General features: G+C 40.8%; 1 protein-coding gene across 1 annotated transcript in view; it reads left to right on the top strand.

Annotated features, from left to right (window-relative positions):
* The first annotated feature begins 546 nt into the window (after window positions 1–546).
* Window positions 547–26,920, top strand: part of MAN1A1 (mannosidase alpha class 1A member 1) — a 170,715-nt gene continuing 144,341 nt past the window's right edge. The window contains exons 1-2 of the mRNA XM_060168036.1: window positions 547–798; window positions 1,001–1,849. Of these exons, the coding sequence (XP_060024019.1) occupies window positions 1,241–1,849 (609 nt within the window). The 5' untranslated portion in view covers window positions 547–798; window positions 1,001–1,240. The remainder of the gene's footprint in view (window positions 799–1,000; window positions 1,850–26,920) is intronic.

The following is a 26,920-nucleotide window of genomic DNA, read 5'->3' on the forward strand; positions in this document are numbered from 1 at the left end:
CTTGGGTTAAAGGAGGATAACTGGAGAAAAGACGCACGTCATAACAATCTGGCAATTCTCTGCAAGACCCTGTCCTTCTTGGCCCTCCTCCGGGCGGGCCCCGCACGGCCAGCGCAGGTCCGAGGGGACGGCGGGGAGGTCCCGCATCAGCCCAGGCGCCTCCCCCTGCAATTCGAGACCAACCGCCCCTGGGACCCGGGCCCGAGGCCGGAGCGGGATAAGCTCCCCAACCCCGTGCCCCGCCCGCCGCCTCCCGCCCTTGGCCTCCGCAGCGGGTCTGGCCACCCTCCCCGCCGCCACCCACACCCGCCTCGCGCCTCCGGGCCCCGCTACCTCCCAGCCCCCGGCCGGGCCCCTGCGAGGCTGCGCTTCCCGTAAACTCCCCTCCCGGCGCTGCCCGCTCCCCGCCTCGGCCCCGCCCCCGCGGGACCCTGAGCCGCTCGTGATTGGCCCGGCCGCGCCATCACTCTCGGGCCGCGTCACCGCCCTCGTTTCCGACCGCCTCGAGACCGGCAGTGGTGTTAGTGCTTTAGGAGCCGCGGCGGAGGGCGTCTTGCTCCCCCGCTCGCTCCTGCTCGCCCGCAGGTCGGCGCGCTAGCCCAGCTGAGCGGCTACCAGCGCTGCGGGGCGGCCGGGCTGCACGCGCACCCGCCAACTGGGAAGCGGAGACACAGCTAGTCCGAGCTTCGGGATGAGGAGCGGGCGAAGTTGACTAGCCCCCCCCACCCACGCTGCGCCTCTGCGGCGCAGAGGTGCGCTGCCCTCTCCAGGAGGTGCCCGCGCACGGCTCTGCTCCAGGTGTGCACGGGACAGCCCGCCCCCGAGACCTGCAAACTTCACCGCAAGTCCAAAGTGTGAGCTCCGAGGGCGGTGCCGGGAGCTGGACTCCGTGCAGGGAGAGCTGTCCTGGCGGCTCTCGCGGCCGTTGGAGGGCGGAGACCGGTGGAAACTTTATCACCATCATCGTAGTTACTACGTTTTACTGTTGTTCTCCCCGCAGGGGCTGCAGCGAGCGCTCTGTCGCGCGTGTTTGTTTGCCAGAGGAGCCGCCCCGGGGAGAAGACTCGGAGGGGAGTTGTCTCCCCAAGGGATACCTGCAACTCAGGCGGGGGGTTTGGGCGGCCTGGATGCGCAGAACCCAGCCCCGCAGCCGCTGACGCCGGGCGGCGGCGAAGTTTGGCTGCTGAGCGGCGCGGCGCAAGGCCACTGGACAGCGGGCAGCCAGGCGGCAGCGGGAGCGATGCCGGTGGGGGGCCTGTTGCCGCTCTTCAGTAGTCCCGCGGGCAGCGGCCTGGGCGGCGGCCTGGGTGGGGGGCTCGGCGGTGGCAGGAAGGGGTCCGGCCCCGCCGCCTTCCGCCTGACGGAGAAGTTCGTGCTGCTGTTGGTGTTCAGCGCCTTCATCACGCTCTGCTTCGGGGCGATCTTCTTCCTGCCGGACTCTTCCAAGCTGCTCAGCGGGGTCCTGTTCCACTCCAGCCCCGCCCTGCAGCCGCCCGCCGACCGCAAGCCCGGGCCCGGGGCGCGCGCCGAGGACGCGGCAGATGGGCGAGCCCGGCGCGGCGAGGAGGGCGCGCCCGGGGACCCCGCGGCCGCCCTGGAGGACAACTTGGCCAGGATCCGTGAAAACCACGAGCGGGCTCTGAGGGAAGCCAAGGAGACCCTGCAGAAGCTGCCCGAGGAGATCCAAAGAGACATCCTGATGGAGAAGGAGAAGGTGGCCCAGGACCAGCTGAGTAACAGGGTGGGGTTCAAGATGCTGCCTCCAGTGGACTTAGCACCACTCGTTGGGGCGATTGACGGGGAGCCGGCCGACGCCGCCATCCGCGAGAAAAGGGAGAAGATCAAAGAGGTGAGTGCACCCGGCTAGAAATCACTGCGGACCCGCAGTGTTTTTCTGGGAGAAACGACAAACCTTTGAAACTCTGTAAGACTGTAACATTACAGTGTGGGGGGACATGGTTTTCCACTTACACCAGGTGCAGTATCAAAGGCTCTTTCGTTTCCATTTCAGTGTCAGAGTAGATGGGGCCAATTATTATCTGAGGTTGAATCCCGTTGTTCTTAATTCGCATGCTCCGGTGAGCATAAGCCACACAAGGTAGGTATTAAATACATGGGCAGGTGCTGTGCAAACCTCCTCTTTCACTGCCTGATCCATGGTTAATCGTCCCTGAGAGCAGTGACAGTGAAGGTTCCAAACAGCCCTCTAATGAGGCTTGGACGTGGCTTTGAAATGAAGCTTGCATGTAAACGCAAAGTATCAATCACGCATGATAGAAATGTTCTAACAGCAAGCCAGCACACCCCGCGTTGGGTCAGGTGGCCCCATTCTGCCAGGTGGCATCCTGTGTGTACTTACAGCCTATAAAGGTGAAACTCGAGAACTTCCTATCATAGGGAGCACACTGTTGTTTACTTTTCAAAAAATGGAAAATGTAAAAGGCCAGCCTACCGCCTCTTGCATTTCGGGTGTAGTCAGAAAAACAGTACTCCATGTGATGCAACAGGTTTTCCTCCACAGCAGCACAATGATGACAAACTTAATCTAGGACAAACATGGACTTTGATAAGTCTTTCATAATTTCTTTCCTGTGTTTTTCAGTTAGAACTTGTAACATGTGGTTAGTTCATGCCTAGCTTAAAGCTGAAGAGGACCTTCCAAATCCTTTCGGACTGTCATTTTAAAGATGAAAGTTGAAGGGTCCAGAGCCCGAGAACCAGTTAGTGATTGAGTCAGGACTTGAAGCCCGGACTTCCTCTTGTCACCAGGCTCTCTGTGGACATGCCTCCTTTTACAGCTACTCTCCCCTGTGAAACTATGCCAGCCTGTTTTTTTACACAATCCAAGAGCTGCAGGAACCATTATTAAAAGCATTTCATCTCAAATCTTGATTCCAATTTCTAAAATACATTATGAATGGAAGTAATATATTTGTCATTTTTTAAGGTTCACAGAGTCTCTGTGAAAATAAATTTTGTGTTTTGACATTGGGCAGGTAATCAGGAAAGGAAGCTTCCTGATTCCCCCCCCAATTTTCAGAGACAATTTTGAGGTTGTGAAGAGGTACTTAGCTTGACTGGCTCCAGAATGGAGGCAGCTTGATTGTTGTAGGATTTCTGATTTTAGTACAAAGACCAGATGAATTTGGTTAAGCTGTAATTGAGCAAGTTTAAGTGGCTTTGGGTGCCTTTCAGTTTACCCTAGGCAGAATGCCTTGATTCATCCCTCCTGTGCAAGTAGCTTCCTTCCACAGCCCATCAGCCTTTCTGCTTTGAGACCCTTCCTCAGGCATAGAACCCTCCTAGACTTGAGCGGGGGCGGGGGGGGGTTGGATTTTACTCCCTGTGACAACTTCTGTCTAGCAGTTTCCCTTCTCCAAGAAATCCTGTCAGTGCTGCAAAACCAGGAAGGTGGAAAAAAGTCTCTGCTTTCACCAACCATCTCCCTCTCCTCTTCATCTCTCAGCCTCCTTGAAAATAGCCAACCAAAACCCATAGATAATTTAGCCCCAAATTTGTATCTGCTTATGTTTCTCTTAAGTTTGAAGCAGTGTAATTCACACGTTTCATTCCTCTAAATTCCTGTGCGCTGCCAGTTAGTGCAGATCACAGGAAATTGTCCCAGGAAATTATTTTAAATACTAAAGATGCATGGATGTGAAAAAGCTATCGGTGCTGACCAGTAGTGATTAAAAGTGCATCTAGAGCAGAAGCACTAAGACAGTAGCAGTCAATTCAGGACAGCATATTAACAGTTAGTGATTAGAAGCACTAAGACAGTAGCAGTCAATTCAGGACAGCATATTAACAGTTAGTGATGCATATCTGTCCTCATTAGATCCATGTTATCTATGTCTCTAGATCAGAAGGTCTTAATGAACCACATAAAGGAAATTTATGTAGTCTCCTATGTCCATGTGGTGCTAACATCTTCGCACCTAGATGTTTTGAAACTGCCCAGTCTTGCATAAAGTGGTTGAACTAAATGGGTTCTTTAAAATTTCTTGTTGCGGTGAGAACCCAGGGGGCAGGGAAGCCAGCATGATTAGCTTCAGTATTTAGTCAAAGGCTAACGGGAAGGAATGGATTATGGATTTTCATCAGATTAGTTCAGGCAGATGTGTTCCTTTGTAAACCAAAAAAAAAAAAAAAAAGTTACTCATGTTATTCTAAAAGTACACTGTAAATGTTCAGTTTTAGAGAGGAAAGAGTGGTTGCCCGCTGTGAATAAGGCTCTGGACTTTACACATTTAGATTCAGTGCAGGTACCACCATGTATGCCCTGTCATGGACCAACGGATCTTTGCCTTGATCTTGATTTTTATCGTTCCTGTATTTTCTAGTTCTCTTCATATACTTGGGTTCTCTGTCACACCTGAAAGTACTAACAGTTTTATGGGTAAAATTTAGAAGGTATAAGCAAGTCACATGTTGGGAGCTTGGACTGTAATATCTGAGCCAAACTTTCACTTTGTAAATTTGGTTTAAAGACAGCCAGTGCTATTTTTATATTGCCAACACAGCTGTGTTACTGGTACCCTGGTAAATTTTTAACAAATTTGTGCTAAGGGGAAACACTTTCTCATTTCAAATAGGATATTTATTGCCTAGCACCCTTCACATAAAGGTGCTACGTGCTTCCCAGTTCTGATCTCTGATGGGTGGTAAACATTTGATGTAAAACTTAAAGCCGAAATGAAGACAGCCCCCCACCCCATGAAAACTTTGTAAATAAATTAACTCTGGGATTTCCCTGAAATTTACAGTACACACATAGTGCATATTCTCATGAGATTGATCTTTTAAAAATTGTGCTCAAGTGGTCCTTAACTTTAAAAAGCACTGGTAGACAAACGAAGTACAGAAGTTAAAGACCACCATGGAATTTTTAGAAAAGTAGTCCATTTTTCCTTCCACCCCAACTCTTTTTTAAAATCAGGAAGCTTTTGCGGGGAGCCACTACAAAGAGCCTGCACTGTCCTTTAGGATTAGAGCCCTAATTATCAAATTATCAGTGGGATTCCTCCCTTCTCAGACTGGAACTCCTACCAGTCTAAGTGGGGTGGGGGTGGGGAGGCTGACAGCCAGCTTTGGGCCTATCAGGTAAGGCTTTCGGACCAGTTAGCTGTAGGGTCACAGTTCTCTTCTCTAGGTTTCTCCAAACACGCTTTAGTTTTTAATTCCAGAACTATTTATAATAAAAAGTTGAAAGAAAATTTTCATATTGATGGCTAATGGTGAATATATATTTTTATGCCTTACACTAGCCTTAGGTTGTTCTTGAGTCTATAATTTATGTTAACTACTGACGATTAACCCTTTTATTAAAGGTCAGACATAGGAATAATCTACCTTGACCTATTAAAACAAGACATTTTTTATTTGAAACTTAACTTATTTGTGTGGGTAGTAGTGTGGAAAATAATATTTGCAAAATAAGACCACAGTTTGAAGACGTGAGTCTGAAGGAGCTTAGATGTCCTTGGGTTACCTTGCCTGTTCTGCTCACCCTGTTCTGAAACACACTGGACATTGAACATGGGCAAATGCAAGATTTCCCCACTCTTTGGACCTTTCCCAGAGCAGGTAGGTCATGGAGTGTTTGTAAGAGGCTTCTCTCTTTAACAAGTAAATAAATAAATTAAGGTGTCAACAGTGTATGTATTAGAGTAGATGCTGACTGTTGAACATTAATATACAAAAGCAGGAGAAGATTGTTAATGGATAATCAGTTATGCTCAACTTAATTTTCTGTAAGCTATTGATAATTTGTCTGGGAGGACTATTCTGTCTTCCTCATATTGGGTAACTTAACATTCTTAACATTCATATAAAGGAACTCTATATAGGACCTAGAACCTAGTTTAGGCTGTGGAAAAGAGGTTAAAAAAAAACGCATTTTTGAGTAAATGCATCTGCATCTCTTAGGTGAGCTAATAATTAAACCACTTTGAGAAATTTATGCTAATGTTTCACATGTGTGAAAAGTGTCTCTGGATGAGATCTGAATTTGTTGGGCTTCAGCAGCTTAGTTAACATATTTGTATTAAATTATTTAATAAGCTATGGTAATACAAATTCTTTATTAGAGAGCGTTTAAAGCATGTGTCTCAAGGTCAGAGGGGAGGAAACCCAACAGATCAGTGTGAGGGCTAAATATACATGGGTAGATCAGCACTGCACTAGACCCTGCTTATACCTCATAACCCAGTAGAGAACCTGTGGCCTTTTAAGTTCTTTATAACCTGCAAAACCACAAAAATGTATGTGTTTGTCAAAGGTAAGTTTTGGTTGGTCAAAATAGGAGCAGCCCCCCTGTGGGCTCCAGGGATACTGTGACATGCCTTTTCCCTAAGTAGGCAAAAATGATACAGGAGAAGCCAATGTTTGGTAGTTCAAGGAAGAGATTCTTTCTTTGGGGAAACTAAGTCTTGACTTTTCCCTCAGTGTTCTTTGTCTAGCACCTTGTTTAGTGTTAAATAATTGAACAACCTGTAGTCCCCCACCCTTTACTACTAAATATGTTTAAAGGTCCTTTACACAAAGTCTGCAAAATTTTTTTTTCTGTTACCAAAAATATGCCTTAAAAATTATAACTCTCTGATTTTTAAAAGTAAACATATGCTCTAAGCCATAAAATATTGTATCTGAATGAGACTTTAGAGATAGCTACAATAGAGGCAACTGAGATGCAAAGATTGTTCTGGAAATCACTTTGCTAGTTAGTGGTAGAGTTGAGAATAGAAGCCCAATCCTGGATGGAATGTTGCTCATTATCCTGACATGGCTTGTCTCCTAAGTAAAATGCCAGAGAGGTGTATAAATTGACTGCCTATATTCATTATTTGCAGACACTAATGTCAAGTGAGTACAAAACATGTACAATCCTGCAGTATTATAACTTTGACCTCGTATTAGTTAAGTTACATTAACTACAGTAATTAAAAAAAACAAAACTTACTAGGGGCATAATTCAGAAGGCCTCTTTTTAAAACCACCCAGGGAAAATTTGATGACATCTTTTTCTCCTTATAAAGATATCTGCAGGAAACAGAGGCATTAGTAATCGTTCAATTGGTCATTCTTTACAAAGAGAGATGGGGGAGAAATAGGGAGAAAAAAAGAGAAAAGGTGTGGGCCAACGTCGAGGAGCTCTTTTAAACTATAAATGTACATGCTCTTTGGACATTGTGCAATGCATAACAGAAGAATGGAAAGCTAATCTGAAGGAGTATATGTTTTTAAAAGTAGACATATATTTAATGATATCACTTATCTGTGGAATCCATGATACATGACAAACTAACGAATATAACAAAAATGAAGCAGACTCACAGATATAGAGAGCAAACTGGTGGTTACCAGTGGGGAGAGGGAAAGCGGAGGGGGGCAATATAGGGATAGGGGAATAAGAGGTACAAACTATTAGGTATAAAATAAGCTGCAAGGGGATGTTGTATAACATGGGAATATAGCCAGTATTTTATAATAACAATAAATGGAGTATAACCTTTAATCACTGTACTATACATCTATAACTTATATAATATTGTACAGCAACTACACTTACATTTAAAAAAAAAGCAGACATACATTTAAAAATCACACCAATCTGTGGTCGCTTCATTATAGGAGCACATAGTTCTCTTCACCCAAGTAGGTCCTGGAGATTCTCTGGATGATTTTTACCTGCCCCTGCTCCATTCATTTGCAACAACATGGTGTTGTGAGAAGGGCTAGTTTTGGGAGTCAGTTGATTTGGGTCTGAATCTGGCCTCTTCCATTTACTAGCTTTGTGACCTTAAGCAAATTGCTTAATCTGCCAGAGCTTCAGTTTTGTCATTTGTAAAATGGAGGTAGTAAATGTACCCACTTTGTTGGATTGGAAAGTTTAAATGTGATCATCCGCACAGAGCACTTAGAATGGTATCAGGTATGCAGGGAGTGTATAATAAATGTTGCTTGCTGTTCTTACTGTTATTAATCACTACCTAAAGCCATCAAGCGGAGACTACATTGTTTCAGCTACTGTTTAATACATGAGGGAAGTGAGTAAGCATGTTTCAAAAAGTTATCAAAAACAGTTTAAATTAGGTTTGCTTAAAGGGATACATTTCCAGTTCAGGATGATCATTCCAGACAGCTATGATTTTACTGTGCTACTGTCAACTCTGATTTTCTCACATTCCTGCCAAATTCCAAAAAACTTTTGCTATCCTTAAAATTACATACTTTTCCAGCTTCTGTAGTTCAAAATATGTGTTAAAGAATTAGTCTCTTTCTCACAGTCAGATGTGCTTGTTCCTGAAGTACCATCTTCTCAGAATGATCACAGTTCTTGAGTTACTTCCTTAAGCATTGAAATTGTTCCCCGAAATAGAGAAAAAGAGGGATTAAGTAAAATGCATTTTAACCTGTTTTGTCTTTGGAGGAATGTTTTTAAGAAGTAAGAAGAAAATTATTTTAGGTTTGGCAAAAATTTATGTAATTGTGGTCAATTCTATAATCAGAGCTCAGTCTGTCAGCTGGTAGTCAAAATTCACATAAATCAGCTGTACTTCGTAACTCACAGATTTTGGCCTTTTTTGAGAGCTTTGAAATTAGATTTATTAAGGTATCAGGCCCAGAAGGACCTCAGAGATGCTTAACCCCGGTACTCATTTTACATATGAGAAACGGGGCCCTGTGAGCTGTGACTTCCTGAGATTCCCCCAGTGCACTAACTACAGAGCTGGAAACTGCCTCTTAGCTCTCAGGCCCCTGTGAGATGCCTGTGACATCTTGTCTCTAATGAGAACATACGCTTTGGAGGCTGGCTGGCCTGGCCCTCCCTCCTCCTCAGCCCTGTAGCAGGCCAGCAGCAAGAAGCCCACTGAGACCGTCCTAGAAGGAAAGCAACCCTGGCTAGTTCCTTTGCTCTGCAGAATGCAGCAGCACTGCCCCCCCCACCCCACCCCCGCCCCACACACTGAGTCCTGATAAAGACTTCTGTGATCATTAGGTACTTGAAAGAAAACCAAATGAGATTAAGGCTTAAGAGCATTGAAAAGTCGCAGCCCTCATTCCTGTCATGAATACTCTGGCAGTTGCTTTAGGTACATTAGAGCCCAGCAGAGCTGCAGATAATCCAGAACAGAGATAATGAAATTAAAAAGCCCATGTAGCCTTTGTTACTTAGTTGACTTTCGTAACTAAAACGCTGCCTCACTTCCTTTTTACTGCCAGTCCATTTGTCTCCCTCGCTCTTAAGCTTATCAAAGGCCCAGTCCCTCATTTGCTCCTGTACTCTCTGGTCACTGTTGTTCTACATCCTTTCATACAGTGACACGCAGGTCATATTATATTAACTTTGATTTGTTAATATTATTAACATTTATATTAACTTTTTATTTTTATATTATATTAAGTATTATATAAATACTTTTTTATGTATTTATATATGTGGGTCTCCCATTAGATTGTCCTGTCTCCAGTGCCTAGTGTGAAGGTGCTTAGTATGAGAGAAGGACTGGAAGTGAGGGGATAAAAACCTGGTGAAGGGTACCGAGCTCTGCAGGGGTGGCTTAATAATACAGCGCACTATGCACTAAGACAATCTTTGTTGCAACACTTGCCTAGGCCAGGAGTTTGTGAGAAAAGGTGCAGTAATAATGATGTACATGGGCCTGTGAATGATTGTGGTTGAGACATGAACTTGGGCCATCCAAAGAGCATGAGCTGTTGCTGGAATCTTCATATCTGCCAAACCCTTTTTCATGGAAAGATCTTTTTTAGGGCCCCAGCTGTGTGGCTTGAGGGATCTCAGTTCCCCGACCAGGGATCGAACCCGCCCCCCCTGCAGTGGAAGCTTGGAGTCCTAACCACTGGACCGCCAGGGAGGTCCTGGAAAGGTCTTTTCAAAGTCCCATGAAGAGCACTTGATTCTCCTAAGGGACAAGAGGGTCCAGAGATAGGAGTCCAGGGCTCATGGTCTACACTGGGGGTGGCCATGTCCAGCTTCCCTGAGCTGATGTTTGAGCCATGATTGACTCTAGTTCCTCTTTCACAAGAATACATGCTGCAACTACTAATAGTGTTTAGTAGTTGTGTTTCCTCACTGTATGTCTGTCTGTTGGGGCGCAAAGCAAAAGGACAGACCTGTGGAATGATGAAGGTAGCACGGGGTGTATACCTAGTCTCAAAGTCTCATTCCCAGCTGCCTGAAATTTCACCATCAGTGCCTCCCTTTTGTCGATGTATTGCTTCTTAAAGGCTGCTATTAAAACAATATCACTAAACTTGCCCAGCAGAAATTATTATACTTTGAGATTTATCTTAACAAGGGTGAGAATGGGTTTGTAAAAGAAGCAAGTATCTTTCACTGTGTTATTTCATTATAAAGTAACACTTGCTTAGGAAAGAACATTTTGAAAGTACACAGGAGTAGAAAAAAGAAAAAAAAAATCCTTCACAGTTCAATCACTGTCACAAGCAGTGTCAACACTTCCTGCCCCAACATATAGGTTATTTTTTCCCCCAGTTATAACCACACTATGTATACATGTTTTTTTTTTATTTTCTTTTACTGTAATTTTATGATAGCATAGTATATGAAATAGAAGCATCATAGTTTATTTAACCATGCCCTTGGACCTGAACATTTAGATTTTTTCCAGTTTTTTTTTATTTTAAAATGCTGAGATAAACACCTTTGTCCATTAAGATTCCAGCTCATTTTTCATTGCTGCCCCCAACCCCATGAGTAGGATTTCCCCTTAAATTCCTAGTAGAGGAAATGAATAAGTCAAAGGATCGTAGTATATTTTGAGGGATGACTTTCCAAAAACAATGTTTACTTCCACCTGTAATGTAGTGAACCTAGTCTTGACTCTATAAATTTCATGGGTGATGAAACAGTATCTTATATATTTAATTTTCCTTTCTTTAAGCAGCATTCCCTCCTGAGTTGGGTGACTAGTTGGATTTCCTCACTGTGAGTTGTATAGAACAAGGAGGCTTTTAAAGAAGCAGGATTGGGACGAAGGCAGAGCTTGGAGACTAAGAAGTGGGTGTCAGAGAGGTCAGGCACATGGCTCCTGAAGGGGGCAAAGTCCTGAAAGGCAGTGGACAGCGTTGTCTACTAAACACAGCAGCAAAATTTGCCTCTTCCCTGGGCTGGACCCCTAGGATTATAAGTGCCCTTTATTGATAGGAGTACCTACCAAGCATGTTGGAACAGCCTGCCTTCCCTCAGCCAAGATGCAGCCCACCAGCTTCCAGCAGCTCATCTTCATTGTTATCGTTGGGTTTTTGCATCACATATTTGAGGAAGATGTTGGCCTCTCTGAAGATCTGGGAAAGGAGGGATGGAATCTTCTTTTTTAGAATTCATCAGGATGGCTTCCTAATATTTTAAGATCATAGTTGAAGCTCAGAAATGGTCCAAATAGAATTTCAGAAGTGGTTTGTTGTTTTTTTTTTTTCGTGGCGCCAGAAAATGGCAAGTCTGACAAAGCTGAATTCTTAAAGAAGAAAAATTAACCAAAAGGAAATTGTCAATAAGATTTCAAAGCAATATACATGTTGACGTTTGAAGGGGCAGGCTGGTCTTATATATTAGAGGCCTTTGGTGTCTTAAATAGGATAAATGTGCATTTTGTCTAAGGTATTTTATTTTAGAATAAAAGAAAAGCATGATTTATTTATGAAGTTTAGGCTTTTTTTTTTTTTGGCTAACTCCAAATAAACGTGTTTTTAGTCATGCTTTTTTGAGGTAGTGAGGAGCTGCACATTTCAAAATGTATTTATATTCTGACCTTGGTTAGTTCATAAAAGTCTGCCAAATGCCAGAACTGTTTAAATTTGGCTTTGAGACTGTGTTAACATGGTGAATAATGGTTGACATAAATGTACTATATTATTTTTATAAATTGTGGTTTGAGATGATAGTCATTTTAGAATATTTAGGATGCTGTTCTCTGAGACATGTTATTTTTGTAGTCAACTAGCAGTGTTGATTGTCAAAATGTATCTAGTCAACTACAGGTTTTCATCTCATGATTAGAAATGCCTCAACGAGGTCCATGTTGTGATTTCAGGAGTTAGCCTGAGTCAGGTTTGTAAGGCATTCTTGGTAAGTGTAAAAGGAAGTTTATGTAGTAAAAAACGTGTTTTATGATTGGCATGTGTTTAATACATTGTATACGTTCACTCATATTAAGCATTTTGGTTAGTCTTCATTATTTAATCCTCCTAGGGCTTGCTTAACTTAGAATGTGTGATGAAGAGCTTAGCTTAAAAAAGAAAAAAAAGCAGGTGGGGTGAGCAGCTAATTGGAGGAGCATAAAAATGAAGATGATTTATTAACTACTGTTGAAAGCAGCTTTAGCAGTTACGGTGAATAAAAATTATGATTTATTAAGTGTTCTATCAGTAATAAGATAAAGCCACAGCAGAGGTTAGAAGTACTTCTGTTTTCACTTACTCTGAGAGTACAGAATCTCTGTGATGTTGGTTCTTCACAGTCATGAATCTGTTACAGGACTGTCATGTTAAGAGCAGGAGAAAGAGCTTCCCCTGTATTCGCCCACCGGAGCCGTAGCCCTGGGCCTCACCCATAATAGCACCTAGTAAATATTAGTTGAATAAATACACCTTTTTAATACCAGGAGGAATTACTTAGGTTAAATGTGGGGCTTCCCTGGTGGCGCAGTGGTTGAGAGTCCGCCTGCCGATGCAGGGGACACGGGTTCGTGCCCCGGTTCGGGAAGATCCCACATGCTGCGGAGCAGCTGGGCCCGTGGGCCATGGCTGCTGAGCCTGTGTGTCCGGAACCTGTGTGTCTGGAGCCTGTGCTGTGCAACGGGAGAGGCCACAATAGTGAGAGGCCCGCGTACCACACACACACACAGAAAAATGTGACACCCTCCCCCCTTTAAATAATCACATATTCCAAAAGTGGTGTCCACTCATCTTTGGAACCCCTACTACCTGTCCTCATGGGCTACAGGCCATTGTCTTGGAGGGGAGACCTGATTTTTTTTTATAACAGTCAAAAGTCATTCAGAACCAGATCTAGTGAATAAAGAGATTCATCAATGTAGGAATCACCTTTTCTAGTTTTAAAGTTGTTTTTAGAATGATTTATAAAGTGAAAAGCTGTATTCATTTTCTTACATGACTTGTAAACTGGCTGTGAAGGTGGTTCATAAAAAAAAAAGTCTTTTGAGCAGATGTAACATCACTGAAATAAATGTGGGTACTTGTGAGATTCTTTTGAAGGTCGACACTTACTTGAATATAAAAAGTCCTGTTTTGCTTAAAAGTTAGTCTGCTTTATATTTACACTCAGCATTTTGTTTTTCATTTTTAAATTAGGTAGAGTCCTCATTCATTTCTGTTCATTATTATCTAGAGCTGTGGACTACATTTAATAAGAGTTGTCATTTTCTTACATTTCAGTTTTGTACATGGTACACTGTAATTAAAGTTAGTGTGGGTTTTTTTTTTTTTTCCCCTATCCCAGCAAACATTTTTGGGAGACCATGGTGTTTTTATAAATAGTGCTTACAATACCACATTGAAATGAAAAGTCATAGGTTAGGTGTTACTTCCACGAAATTAGAATTTAATAAAATTTTTCTCTGTAAGAAGGTGTAATATTTTGAGAAAGAACCTTAGTCTTCTGTTTCCCAGTTTAATATTCTCTCTCCTGAAAAGTGTTGTCTCATAGAAATAATTGCATGGTAGAGGCTCTGTAAATTTCATGAATTTGCACATGGTCCCTTTTCCAGTTCATTCTGCAGATCACTATTAGATTAGTCTTCCAAATATATCACTTCTCTCATGTTGCCCAGCTCAGGTTTTAGTGGGCCTCGTTTCTTATGGAGCACTGATTCAAACTTTAGCCAGCTTGAGAGTCACCTGGAGAGCACATTAGCACTCAGATTGCAAGTTGCTGCTTCCAGAGTTTCTAATTCAGTAGGTCTGGGTGGGCCCCAGAATTTGCATTTTTAACATATTCCTGTAGGTGATGCTGATACCACTGGTCCAGTGACTGAAGTTTAAGAAACATTGTTCTATAAGGAAGTCCCAACTCCTTAGGCTGGCATTCATTGTCTTCTACAAATCTGCCTCAGTTTGCTGGAGTCACATCCCTTAAATTAGGAAGGACTCTGTGCTTCAGCTAGACTTGCATAGGTACTGTCTCCAAAACACACCTTATTTTATTCTTCACAAATGGAGTGTCTTCTCATTTGCGCAAAAATCTATGCCTCCTTGAAGCCCTCTCTCACATTCCCAACCTTTACTGATCTCTCCCTTCTCCGAAGTCATGTGGCATTGATTGTTTCTGTCTTTGGCCTGTTTGTTGCTAAATTCATGGGCATGATTATCTTCCATCTGGAGTTTAGACCTCCTCAGTGTGGAGACGCCTTTTTCTACTCCATAGGTTCGTGGTCCAGAATTTAACAGTGGAGGGCAGTTTGTCTTAAATACAACCAAAATGAGAAACAATTTAAGTATGTCACCAAAATTCTTTACAACCTACTCAGATGGTGAGACAAGATGGCAGAGTAGAAACCCTTCTGAGCCTCCCCTTCCATCTGTGAAATGGGGCTAATAATTCCCTTTTGCAGAGTTTTTCTAAGAATTAAAGTAGAAAATGTATGTGAATCTCTCTGCACGATTCCTGGTACATAGCATTATTCAATAAATAGTATTTATTAGCAACTAGGGATTGATTGGAGTAATAGGTTAAGAAAAGGGATTGTTGGTAAGAACTGGTTTTGAGAAGTCACTTCCAGGAAAGAAAAGGAAGTTTGGGCTGCAGTATTGCTGTGTTAACCAACAGTTTTATTTTCTGCTGTTACCTCCCTGCTTAGTTGTTGTTGCCAAAATTGCTGCTTCCTGTGGCAGGAAAGAAAGCATTCTTTTGCCTCTTCAGTTGTCATCTCACAGAAGTGATGGTCGTCCTTAGAAAAACGAGGGAGAGGGTGTCCATTCATCAGTGGCCAGTTACCTCTGGCTTCCCAGCCTGGTGTCACACAAACACTTAGATATGGGAAGAGGAAAAAAGTCAAAGGAGAAGAATGAAATCTAAAATACCTTAAGGGCATGGAAAGAAATGTTTTGTGAGCTGAAAAAGCTGAATATGTTTCATTCAGAGATAGCTACGGGTATAAATTTAGCTCAATAATTAGGCATATGGTGCTTTCATTTAGGAAGTATCTATACCCTTTGTGATAAGATCCGTTGATTATTAGAGCTGCTGCAGCTTTAACTACATTGGCAGCAGAGATTCCTAGTGCATTTAAAACAAGAATTGAAGAGTGAAATGGAAAACGGAATGAATAATTTGTTCTTGGTTGGTTTTAATCTGTTCTTTATTAACTTTGTAGTTTATGCCTGGAGGATTAGATTTGGAAACAGAACACCAACTAATGTTCTTAAAGTTTACTTTCTTTTATTGGAACATTATATTAAAGACTTTCTGAAGAATATTTTGGCTGAATTTAGTCTTAGCATAAGAGGTGATATGTAAGTTCTTATGATTCAACCTAAAACAATAGAAAACTTCTGAGCTATGATATTTTTAAGTTTTTTCATCTTAGGTTTCAAAGTAGAATTTGTTTAATAAAAACCAATTAAGAAGTAAAGGTATTCTTGTTGGCCATGAGTATGTTTCATTTAGTCTCCTTTTTTTCTAGCTTTTTTTTTTCAATGCCACAGCCCCCCAGTCCCATCTACTTTTTCCAGTCTTAGAATTTAAATCTGTTTGCCATTGGTGGAAAGGAAAATAGGAAAAGTTAAAATCAAAGGGTATTTGTATTGCCATGCCTTGCCAAATGCTTCTAAAATTGAAAACAGACAGACAGTTGTAATTATATAAATAGGAAAGAGTCCTATTCCAAGATGCAGCATGATGTGACAAGCTGAAATACAGAGGTTAAAAAACAGTTGCCCTTAGTGGAGTGGGGAAGAGAGACTCTGTTCATCTATTTCTTTCTTAATGCTTCGTTAATATAGTTTCATTAGAATATGCCTGTAAATCTGGGTTTCAGTGTATGTGTTCCTGTGCTTGCAGTCCTGCATCCACCTGTGATCTGGAGAATTACACTCTAGGTTTTCGTAAGGTAGAGGCACTAGAATTTGGGCATTTAGAAGGGACTTCTTTGGGGACTAGGAAGAAGTTTGATAAACTGTAATGCCAGGACTGAGTTAACCAGCTGCAGATACCTCATCAGGAAAAGTACTCTCTGCATATATGTGTTCTTGATAAGTGAAAGTTTTGACCTAAATACTCTACTTTGACTTTGATGTGGTAATAGAGGTTTAGGATTCTATGGCCAAATACACCACATGTAATCAGGTATTAGTTTTAGCTGTCTTAATTTAGCTTAATGTAGCTGTATTTTTCTGTCATGCTTTTTACCCATGCTGTTAATCATCTTCCATCCTTTTCTGTTTTCTCTCAGAGAGAGGTGGTGCTGATGACACAAAAGTAGATAGCAGAGGGTAGCACAAGTGGAATTACGTATATTACATGTCAGATTACTAGTCTCCTTAATAATCCAGAAGTGACTATGCTTATCAGCAGGGACTGAGCAGCACTCTGGCTTCCTGCAACCTTAAGAGGTGGAGTCCAGACATTAGCACTGGCACACAGACAGACCACCTTTTCGCTGACTTGCGGGCACTCACTGCTAGGTTTTAGAATTCCTGAGGGAGAAGACTGTCCAGTTACATGATTGGTTAGCATATTTGTGGGCCTTTGGCTCTCAGTGGAATTGCTTGAAAGCTATCAGGAAGGAATGCCTTTGATTTGAAGTCTCAGGCATCACCATAGTGTTGCTAGGATTTTCCAAAACACTGGAGGATTTTTGAGGACCGCACTTTCAAGAGCTGATCTGAAGGTGTTAAACTAAACTGGCAGGGAGGGAAGCTTCTTTGTCTACTTCTAGGTGAGATTACTGCACCTGTACTTCACTCTGGAGTATCCTGTCTTCACAAACCCCAGGGGTACAGAACACATTAGTGATCATATAAGTGAGTGTCTGTATATAATGCACCCTAGTTTTCTGTCCTTATATAACAAGACCCCAAGTTAGCTATTTCTTTTATGAAACTGAATTTTGCCTTAATATTTAAAATAAGATTTTTATTCCTTAATTGACACAAACCTTGGCTACTAGTTTCCAGGTATGTTTCATTTATGAATAACAACAACAATAATAATGCCTGATAATTTCCACTTTTTTTCTAGATTTAAAATTGCGGTACCAGTCAAGACTAAATATTTAATTAAAAATACCCCTTCTAGGTTATAGTCTAAAATATGCTCCCTTCTTTCTCCCAATAGAATGCATGTGTTATTTTTCTTTTTCTGAGAATAGTCTCCTTAAGTGATTTTCTGTGTAGCTTGATCTATATATAATTAAAACAAACAATAACTAGATTTTTACAATCTCATCTTTGTATAGATTGTGTCCCCTTTATCTGCAGTTTTAATTCTAGAGTGGTGAAAAGTATGAAAGTAATTACACCATACCATTTGTGGAGTATTTACTTCTAGTTAGGCACAGTGCTTACCACTCTTCATACATAAACTCATTTAATTCTCAGAACAACCCTGTGATTTGTATTATTTTCCCAGTTTTACACACAGGAAATTGAGGCCAACAGGGTTCAAGCAAGTTGCCCAAGGTTACAGAGCTCCTGGGTCCTCACCTGGGATTTGATATGGGGTCATCTGGCCCTGGCACACATCCTACTCTCACTACGCTCACACAGGTGAATGCCCCTCAGCCTCCCCACTGCACCCACCATGCCTTGGGACCCTTGAGGATCTTACCCTCCTTGACTAAAGCACTGGGACACCTGTCACAGAGTCACTCCTTTGCCTGAGAAGTATAGGGGAGAAGCAGGAACACAAAGCTTGACACTACTTTCATCTCAGCTTGTGGCAAACAACATGCTAAGGGTTTCTTTTTTTTTTGGTTCTGTTTTTTTACACTTAATTCTGAAAATAAAACCCATGATCACTTTGTTTGGAAAAGCTGCTCTTAAGAGTAATATTGAGAGAAGCAAGAAGAACTACAATCCTGCAGCCTGTGGAACAAAAACCACACTCATAGAAAGACAGACAACATGAAAGGCAGAGGGCTATGTACCAGATGAAGGAACAAGACAAAACCCCAGAAAAACAACTAAATGAAGTGGAGATAGGCAACCTTCCAGAAAAAGAATTCAGAATAATGATAGTGAAGATGATCCAGAACCTCGGAAAAAGAATGGGGGCAAAGATCAAGAAGATGCAAGAAATGTTTAACAAAGACCTAGAAGAATTAAAGAACAAACAAACAGAGATGAACAATACAATAACTGAAATGAAAACTACACTAGAAGGAATCAATAGAATAACTGAGGCAGAAGAACGGATAAGTGACCTGGAAGACAGAATGGTGGAATTCACTGCTGGGGAACAGAATAAAGAAAAAAAGGATGAAAAGAAATGAAGACAGCCTAAGAGAGCTCTGGGACAACATTAAACACAGCAACATTTGCATTATAGGGGTCCCAGAAGGAGAAAGCACCCGAGAAAATATTTGAAGAGATTATAGTTGAAAGCTTCCCTAACATGGGAAAGGAAATAGCCATCCAAGTCCAGGAAGCGCAGCGAGTCCCATACAGGATAAACCCAAGGAGAAACATGCGAGACACATAGTAATCAAATTGGCAAAAATTAAAGACACAGAAAAATTATTGAAAGCAGCAAGGGAAAAACGACAAATAACATACAAGGGAACTCCCATAAGGTTAACAGCTGATTTCTCAGCAGAAACTCTACAAGCCAGAAGGGAGTGGCATGATATACTTAAAGTGATGAAAGGGAAAAACCTACAGCCAAGATTACTCTACCTGGCAAGGATCTCATTCAGATTCGATGGAGAAATCAAAAGCTTTACAGACACGCAAAAGCTAAGAAAATTCAGCACCACCAAACCAGCTCTACAACAAATGCTAAAGGAACTTCTCTAAGTGGGAAACAAAAGAGAAGAAAAGGACCTACAAAAACAAACCCGAAACAATTAAGAAAATGGTTATAGGAACATACATATCAATAATTACCTTAAATGTGAATGGATTAAATGCTCCAACCAAAAGACACAGGCTTAATGAATGGATACAAAAACAAGACCCATCTATATGCTGTCTACAAGAGACCCACTTCAGATCTAGGGACACATACAGACTGAAAATGAGGGGATGGAAAAAGATATTGCATGCAGATGGAAATCAAAAGAAAGCTGGAGTAGCAATAATATTCATATCAGATAAAATAGACTTTAAAATAAAGAATGTTACAAGAGACAAGGAAGAACAGTACATAATGATGAAGGGATCAATCCAAGAACATATAACAATTATAAATACATATGCACCCAGCATAGGAGCACCTCAATACATAAGGCAACTGCTAACAGCTATAAAACAGAAAATCGACAGTAACACAATAAAGTGGGGGACTTTAACACCTCACTTACACCAATGGACAGATCATCCAAAATGAAAATAAATAAGGAAAGAGAAGCTTTAAATGACACAATAGACCAGATAGATTTAATTGATATTTATATGACATTCCATCCCCAAACAGCAGATTACACTTTCTTCTCAAGTGTGCACAGAACATTCTCCAGGATAGATCACATCTTGGGTCACAAATCAAGCCTCAGTAAATTTAAGAAAATTGAAATCATATCAAGCATCTTTTCTGACCACAACGCTCTGAGATTAGGAATGAATTACAGGGGGAAAAAAAAAAGGAAAAAACACAAACACATGGAGGCTAAACAATACGTTACTAAATAACCAAGAGATCACTGAAGAAATCAAAGAAGAAATCAAAAAATACCTACAGACAAATGACAATGAAAACACAACAATCCAAAACCTATGAGATGCAGCAAAAGCAGTTCTAAGAGGGAAGTTTATAGCTATACAAGCCTACCTCGAGAAACAAGAAAAATCTCTAACAATCTAACCTTACACCTAAAGGAACTAGAGAAAGAAGAACAAACAAAACCCAAAGTTAGCAGAAGGAAAGAAATCATAAAGATCAGAGCAGAAATAAATGAAATAGAAACAAAGAAAACAATAGCAAAGATCAATAAAACTAAAACCTGATTCTTTGAGAAGATAAACAAAATTGATAAACCATTAGCCAGACTCATCAAGAAAAAGAGGGAGAGAGGACTCAAATCAATAAAATTAGAAATGAAACAGGAGAAGTTACAACAGACGCTGCAGAAATACAAAGCATCCTAAGAGACTACTACAAGCAATTCTATGCCAATAAAATGGACAACCTGGAAGAAATGGACAAATTCTTAGAAAGATATAACCTTCCAAGACTGAACCAGGAAGAAATAGAAAATATGAACAGACCAATCACAAGTAATGAAATTGAAACAGTGATTAAAAATCTTCCAACAAACAAAAGGTCAGGACCAGATGGCTTCACAGGTGAATTATATCAAACATTTAGAGAAGAGCTAACACCCATCCTTCTCAAACTCTTCCAAAAAACTGCAGAGGAAGGAACACTCCCAAACTCATTCTATGAGGCCACCATCACCCTGATACCAAAACCAGACAAAGATACTACAAAAAAAGAAAATTACGGACCAGTATCACTGATGAATATAGATGCAAAAATCCTCTACAAAATACTAGCAAACAGAATCCAACAACACAGTAAAAGGATCATACATCATGATCAAGTGGAATTTATCCCAGGAATGGAAGGATTCTTCAATATACGCAAATCAATCAATTTGATACACCATGTTAACAAGTTGAATAATTAAAAGCCATATGATCATCTCAATCAATGCAGAAAAAGCTTTTGACAAAATTCTACACCCATTTATGATAAAAAATCTCCGAAGGTGGGCATAGAGGGAAGAATAATGGAAAAATATCTATTTTTTCTGCGCAGTAAGTCTCTGATCCCATTAAGTTCCTAAATAATATCTTCCTGACATCATGACTATTGAAATAACATGTTACTTTCATATTTATGACATTAAGAGATTATATTACTAGTTTATGAAAAATGTTTAATTTGCCATTTTTAAATGACACTGATATAGATTAGTATATATTATAGAATTTTTTATAGAATTAGATACATATGCTATACCAGTTAGTTAGATACATATGCTATACCAGATACATAGAATTAGATACATACGCTATATCAGTTAGTTAGATACATATGCTATACCAGATACATATGCTATACCAGTTAGTTTTATATTTTATTATAAACATCCCCAACAGGTGCAAAAACATGCCCAACAGGTGCAAAAAACCATGTAAAATAAAACATAATGAAGGCCATATACGACAAACCCACAGGAGACATCATTCTCAGTGGTGAAAACGTGAAAGCATTTCCTTTAAGATCAGGAACAAGACAAGGATGTCCATTCTCGCCACTATTATTCAACATAGTTTTGGAAGTCCTAGCCACAGCAATCAGAGAAGAAAAAGAAATAAAAGGATTACAAATTGGAAAAGAAGTAAAACTGTCACTGTTTGCAGATGACATGATACTATACATAGAGAATCCTAAAGATGCCACCAGAAAAGTATGAGAGCTAATCAATGAATTTAGTAAAGTTGCAGGATACAAAATTAATGCACAGAAATCTCTTGCATTCCTATACACTAATGATGAAAAATCTGAAAGAGAAATTAAGGAAACACTCCCATTTACCATTGCGACAAAAAGAATAAAAAACCTAGGAATAAACCTACCTAGGGAGACAAAAGACCTGTATGCAGAAAACTATAAGACACTGATGAAAGCAATTAAAGATGATACCAACAGATGGAGAGATATGCCACATTCTTGGATTGAAAGAATCAATATTGTGAAAATGACTCTACTACCCAAAGCAATCTACAGATTCAATGCAATCCCTATCAAATTACCAATGGCATTTTTTATGGAACTAGAACAAAAAATCTTAAAATTTGTATGGAGACACAAAAGACCCCGAATAGCCAAAGCTGTCTTCAGGGGACGAAAACGGAGCTGGAGGAATCAGACTCCCTGACTTCAGACTATACTACAAAGCTACAGTCATCAAGACAATATGGTACTGGCACAAAAACAGAAACATAGATCAATGGAACAAGATAGAAAGCCCAGAGATAAACCCACGCACCTATGGTCAACTAATCTGTGACAAAGGAGGCAAGGATATACAATGCAGAAAAGACAGTCTCTTCACTAAGTGGTGCTGGGAAAACTGGACAGCTACATGGAAAAGAATGAAATTAGAACACTCCCAAACACTATACACAAAAATAAACTCAAAATGGATTAGAGACCTAAATGTAAGACAAGACAGTATAAAATTCTTAGAGGAAAACATAGGCAGAACACTGTTGGACATAAATCACAGCAAGATCTTTTTTGACCCACCTCCTAGAGTAATGGAAATAAAAATAAACAAATGGGACCTAATGAAACTTCACAGCTTTTGCACAGCAAAAGAAACCATAAACAAGACGAAAAGACAACCCTCATAATGGGGGAAAATATTTGCAAACGAATCAATGGACAAAGGATTATTCTCCAAAATATATAAACAGTTCATGCAGCTCAATATTAAAAAAACAAACAACCCAATCCAAAAATGGGCAGAAGACCTAAATAGACATTTCTCCAAAGAAGACATACAGATGGCCAAGAGGCACATGCAAAGCTGCTCAACATCACTAATTATTAGAGAAATGCAAATCAAAACTACAATGAGTTATCCCCTCACTCCAGTTAGAATGGGCATCATCAGAAAATCTACAAACAACAAATGCTGGAGAGGGTGTGGAGAAAAGGGACCGCTCTTGCACTGTTGGTGGGAATGTAAATTGATACAGCCACTCTTGAGAACAGTATGGAGGTTCTTTAAAAAACTAAAAATAGAATTACCATATGACCCAGCAGTCCCACTTCTGGATTTATACCCAGAGCAAACCATAATTCAAAAAGGCGCATGTACCCCAGTGTTCTTTGCAGAACTATTTACAATAGGCAGGTCATGGAAGCAACCTAAATGCCCATCGACAGATGAATGGATAAAGAAGATGTGGTACATATATACAATGGAATATTACTCAGCCATAAAAAGGAACAAAATTGGGTCATTTGTAGAGACATGGATGGTCCTAGAGACTGTCATACAGAGTGAAGTAAATCAGAAAGAGAAAAACAAATATCGTATATTAAGGCATCTATGTGGCATCTAGAAAAATGGTGGTACAGATCAAGTGGTTTGCAAGGCAGAAGTAGAGACACAGACGTAGAGAACAAATGTATGGACACCAAGGAGGGAAAGTAGAGTGGGGGGGTGGATGGGATGAATTGGGAGATTGGGATTGACATATATACACTAATATGTATAAAATAGATAACTAATAAGAACCTGCTGTATAAAAACAAAATTAAAAAACACAAAGATGTACAAAGAACTAGAGTGTGCTAGAGTGTGGCACCCTGGAGCATTTTTGGATATTTTCTGGTGAGTCTCAGCACTGTCAAATGTCGCTGACAGGCAAGAGAAGGACTAAGAATTGGCCTTTGGGTTTGGTAGTAAGCAGGTAGAAGGCGACCCCTACTGGAGCATCTTCAGTGGCGTATTTGCAGTGAGCTCCATGTTATAGTGGAGGTAAGGAAGAACTGAGAGAAGTCTTTCAAGAAGGCTGCCGTGAATGGGACTAGAGAGATGGGGTAGTAGCTGCAAGATGACAAGGGACAATGGGAAGATTGAACAGAGAAATAAGTAGCCTGCTGGGCCCTCCTGAGCACACATTTGGGGCTGGCGGCCATGGATTTGTGATGGTCCCATCTGCTCACTTGTTTGATTTTTCTCTGTAGCAGCATTCAGCAACTCTGCCATATTTGGAGAATGCAAAGACTCAACTCCAAATTCCCAGAACAGGGAATCTGACCCAGCAGTAGTTAGGCATCTAATCAGCTCTGGCCAAGGGGTGGAGAATTGGTTGTTAGCACTGGTGCAGCCATGGCACAGAGCCTCCTGACTATCAGGGAGGAGAGGGTTTCCTGGCTACACAGAGGTCTCCCACCATCTCTGCTGCACCCAGCTGCATTTTTCTTATTGGAAGTTTCTCTGTTGTAGGACTACTTTTTAGAGGCAGATTTTTTGTGGTTCTGCTATATGTTAAGTAGAGAAAGTTCTCCTGTCATGAAATTGCAGTTCACCAGCATCAGCATTTTCATATTGTTCCAGTAACTATGATGCAGGTTTGCCTGAAAAATACCAGTTCATGAACCAAACCTGCCCTGAGAGGTTCACTCTTTAATACCTATCATATTGCTGCTTTGATTCCAAGTTTACGATAACAGCAGAAAGTCCCAGCAATCATCATCTTTTGAAATCCTACCTGTACATCAAAATACAACTTAAATGTTACCAGTTCCACAAATTCTTACCTCTTCCTATCCTCCTTCAGCAGAAAATCATTTGTCTTTCTGTGCTCTTATGGCTTGCTTTGTTTAATCCTCTATAATATATTTATTACAGTTTTACTGTTAAAGGCAGCACATGCAAAGGCAGTGAGATGAAAGAACTCATGGCTTTGTCACTTATGAACAGCCTTACCCTGTGTAAGTACACAATTCTTTGAACCTTTCTCTTTTGTAAAAAGGACGATAATGCCTACCTTTCACGGCTGTTGTTAGGAGCCAGTGAATGAGTGGACGCAAAACTATTTGCTTCCGCTATGATGTAGATATCGATTATTTAAGGAAATAGTTTGGAGGTTGAAAGTCCAGGTTTCTAAACCCCTGTCTACCACTTGGTAATTTATGCCATGGCAGTGGGTGAATTACTGTTCTTTCTTGTCTCAGGCTGTTAGTTTTTATAGCTGCTGCAACAAATTATCACAAACATAGCAGCTTAAAACAATACAAATTAATGTCTCACAGTTCTGTAGGTCAGAGTCTTTGAGTGGGCTTGTTTTTTGGTTTCTCTGCACTGGGTCTCATAAGGCCAAAATCAAGGTGCCAGACTCTTACCTTCAGGCTCTGGAGGAGGATCCACTTAGAGTTTCTTTCAAATGGTTGCAAAATTCAGTTCCTTGTAACTGTAGGGCTGACATCCCCACTTCCTTGCTGGCTGTCAGCCAGGGGGCCTCTCACCTCCTAGAGGCTTCTGCATTCGCGTTAACATAGCCCCTCCGTCTTCAAATTGGCAACATAACCTTGAGTGTGATGAATCTCTGACTTTCCCCACTGCTGTATCCCTTCTGCCTCCAACTAAAGAGTGTTCTCTGCTTCTAAGGGCTCAGCTGAGTGACTAGATTAGGTGTGCCTGAATAATATGGGCTTATCTCTGTATTTTAAGGTTGTCTTAATTATCCTCAAGTAACTTTCATTACATCTGCAAACTTTCTTTTTGCCATGTAAAATAACATATTCACAAGTCCAGGGAGTGGGCCTCTTTGGGGGGATTTCTACTTACCACTTGTGGGTACTATGTGTGATCCAGAATGTGGCACTAAGTGCAGTACAGTCCCTTACATACAAGAGTTACTCAACAGCTATTGGTGAATTGTGTGGCCTGTTGCTGTGGTTTGTCATCAACCAAGCTGTTACCCAGGAGATATTTTGTGCTTCAGATTACAAGTAGGGGAAACCACACCAAAAGAAGCCAGGTTTTATAGTAGTTCCTTAGTGTATAACTGACTCTAGTTGCTGTATGCAGGTAAACAGGAAAAGGAAACCAGAGATATATCCAGATGTAAAGAGTATTGCTAAATAAGAAAAATATTCTACTCTTTATTCTTAGAGATTTTCTTGAGGCCTTTGATAAAGTATCTTATTTTAATTTCATTATCATTTTAATTTTACAACTGAGTATCCCGAACTCAGGGGTATGTAAGGCCCCTGATGTTATAGACTATTAAAAACCTTGAATGAAAAATAATTTGACTTGTGTCTTTTCTCCATATATCATAGCAAGTGTAGTATAGAAGTTAGGAGCACAAACTCTGGAACCAGACTCCTTGGGTTTGACTTCCCTGTTTGCCACTTATGTGTCCAGTGACCTTGGCAACTAACTTAACCTCTCTGTACCTCAGTTTCCTCATCTGTAAAATGGAGGTTAAAATAAGCCCTACTTCATAAAGTTGTCATTGAGCATCAAATTGAATCGTGCCTAGTACATGTGCTGTATAAGTATTAGGATTATTATTCTAATCAAACAGTTTGTTTTAACCATGGCTTCTCAACCAGGGCTATTTTGCGCCCCCCCGCCCCAAGGACATTGGGAAATGTCTGGAGACATTGGCTGTCACATCTGGGGTTATATGCTATAAGCATCTAGTGTATAGAAGCCAGGGATCCTGTTAAACATGCTGCAATGCAGAGAAAATCCCCCTACAGCAAAGAATTATCCACCCAAAATGTCAGTAGTACAGAGGTTGAGAAACCCTGTTTTAAACCAGTGATTTATGGTTTTAGTAACAACTTCATTTGCAAATAAGATATTCATGTTTCATTAATGACTTTTAGACACTGAGGATGTTCATGCTTGACAGCCATGGGGCTCTGAGTTCTACAGTAAAATAATAATAATAATAGTAATAATAATAATTGTTTTCCAGTATTTAAAAAAAATCCTTGTCTATCTACTTATCTATTTTTATATGTAACACAGATTTCACAAGAATGTGCTTAACCTCTAGAATACGCAATTAGGTGTTAGAAATACTCTGTTCTTGTGAAGTAATGAGCAGAATTTCTAATTTTCCTAAAAAATTTTCCAGTGAGCTTTCTTCGGGAGATCATAGGAAAGAAATTACTTGAATTTGGGAATTTGGTGTTACTATGTATGTTGAGTAACAG

Source organism: Lagenorhynchus albirostris, chromosome 12 (assembly GCF_949774975.1).
Source record: "Lagenorhynchus albirostris chromosome 12, mLagAlb1.1, whole genome shotgun sequence".
In the NCBI taxonomy this organism is placed as follows: domain Eukaryota; kingdom Metazoa; phylum Chordata; class Mammalia; order Artiodactyla; family Delphinidae; genus Lagenorhynchus; species Lagenorhynchus albirostris.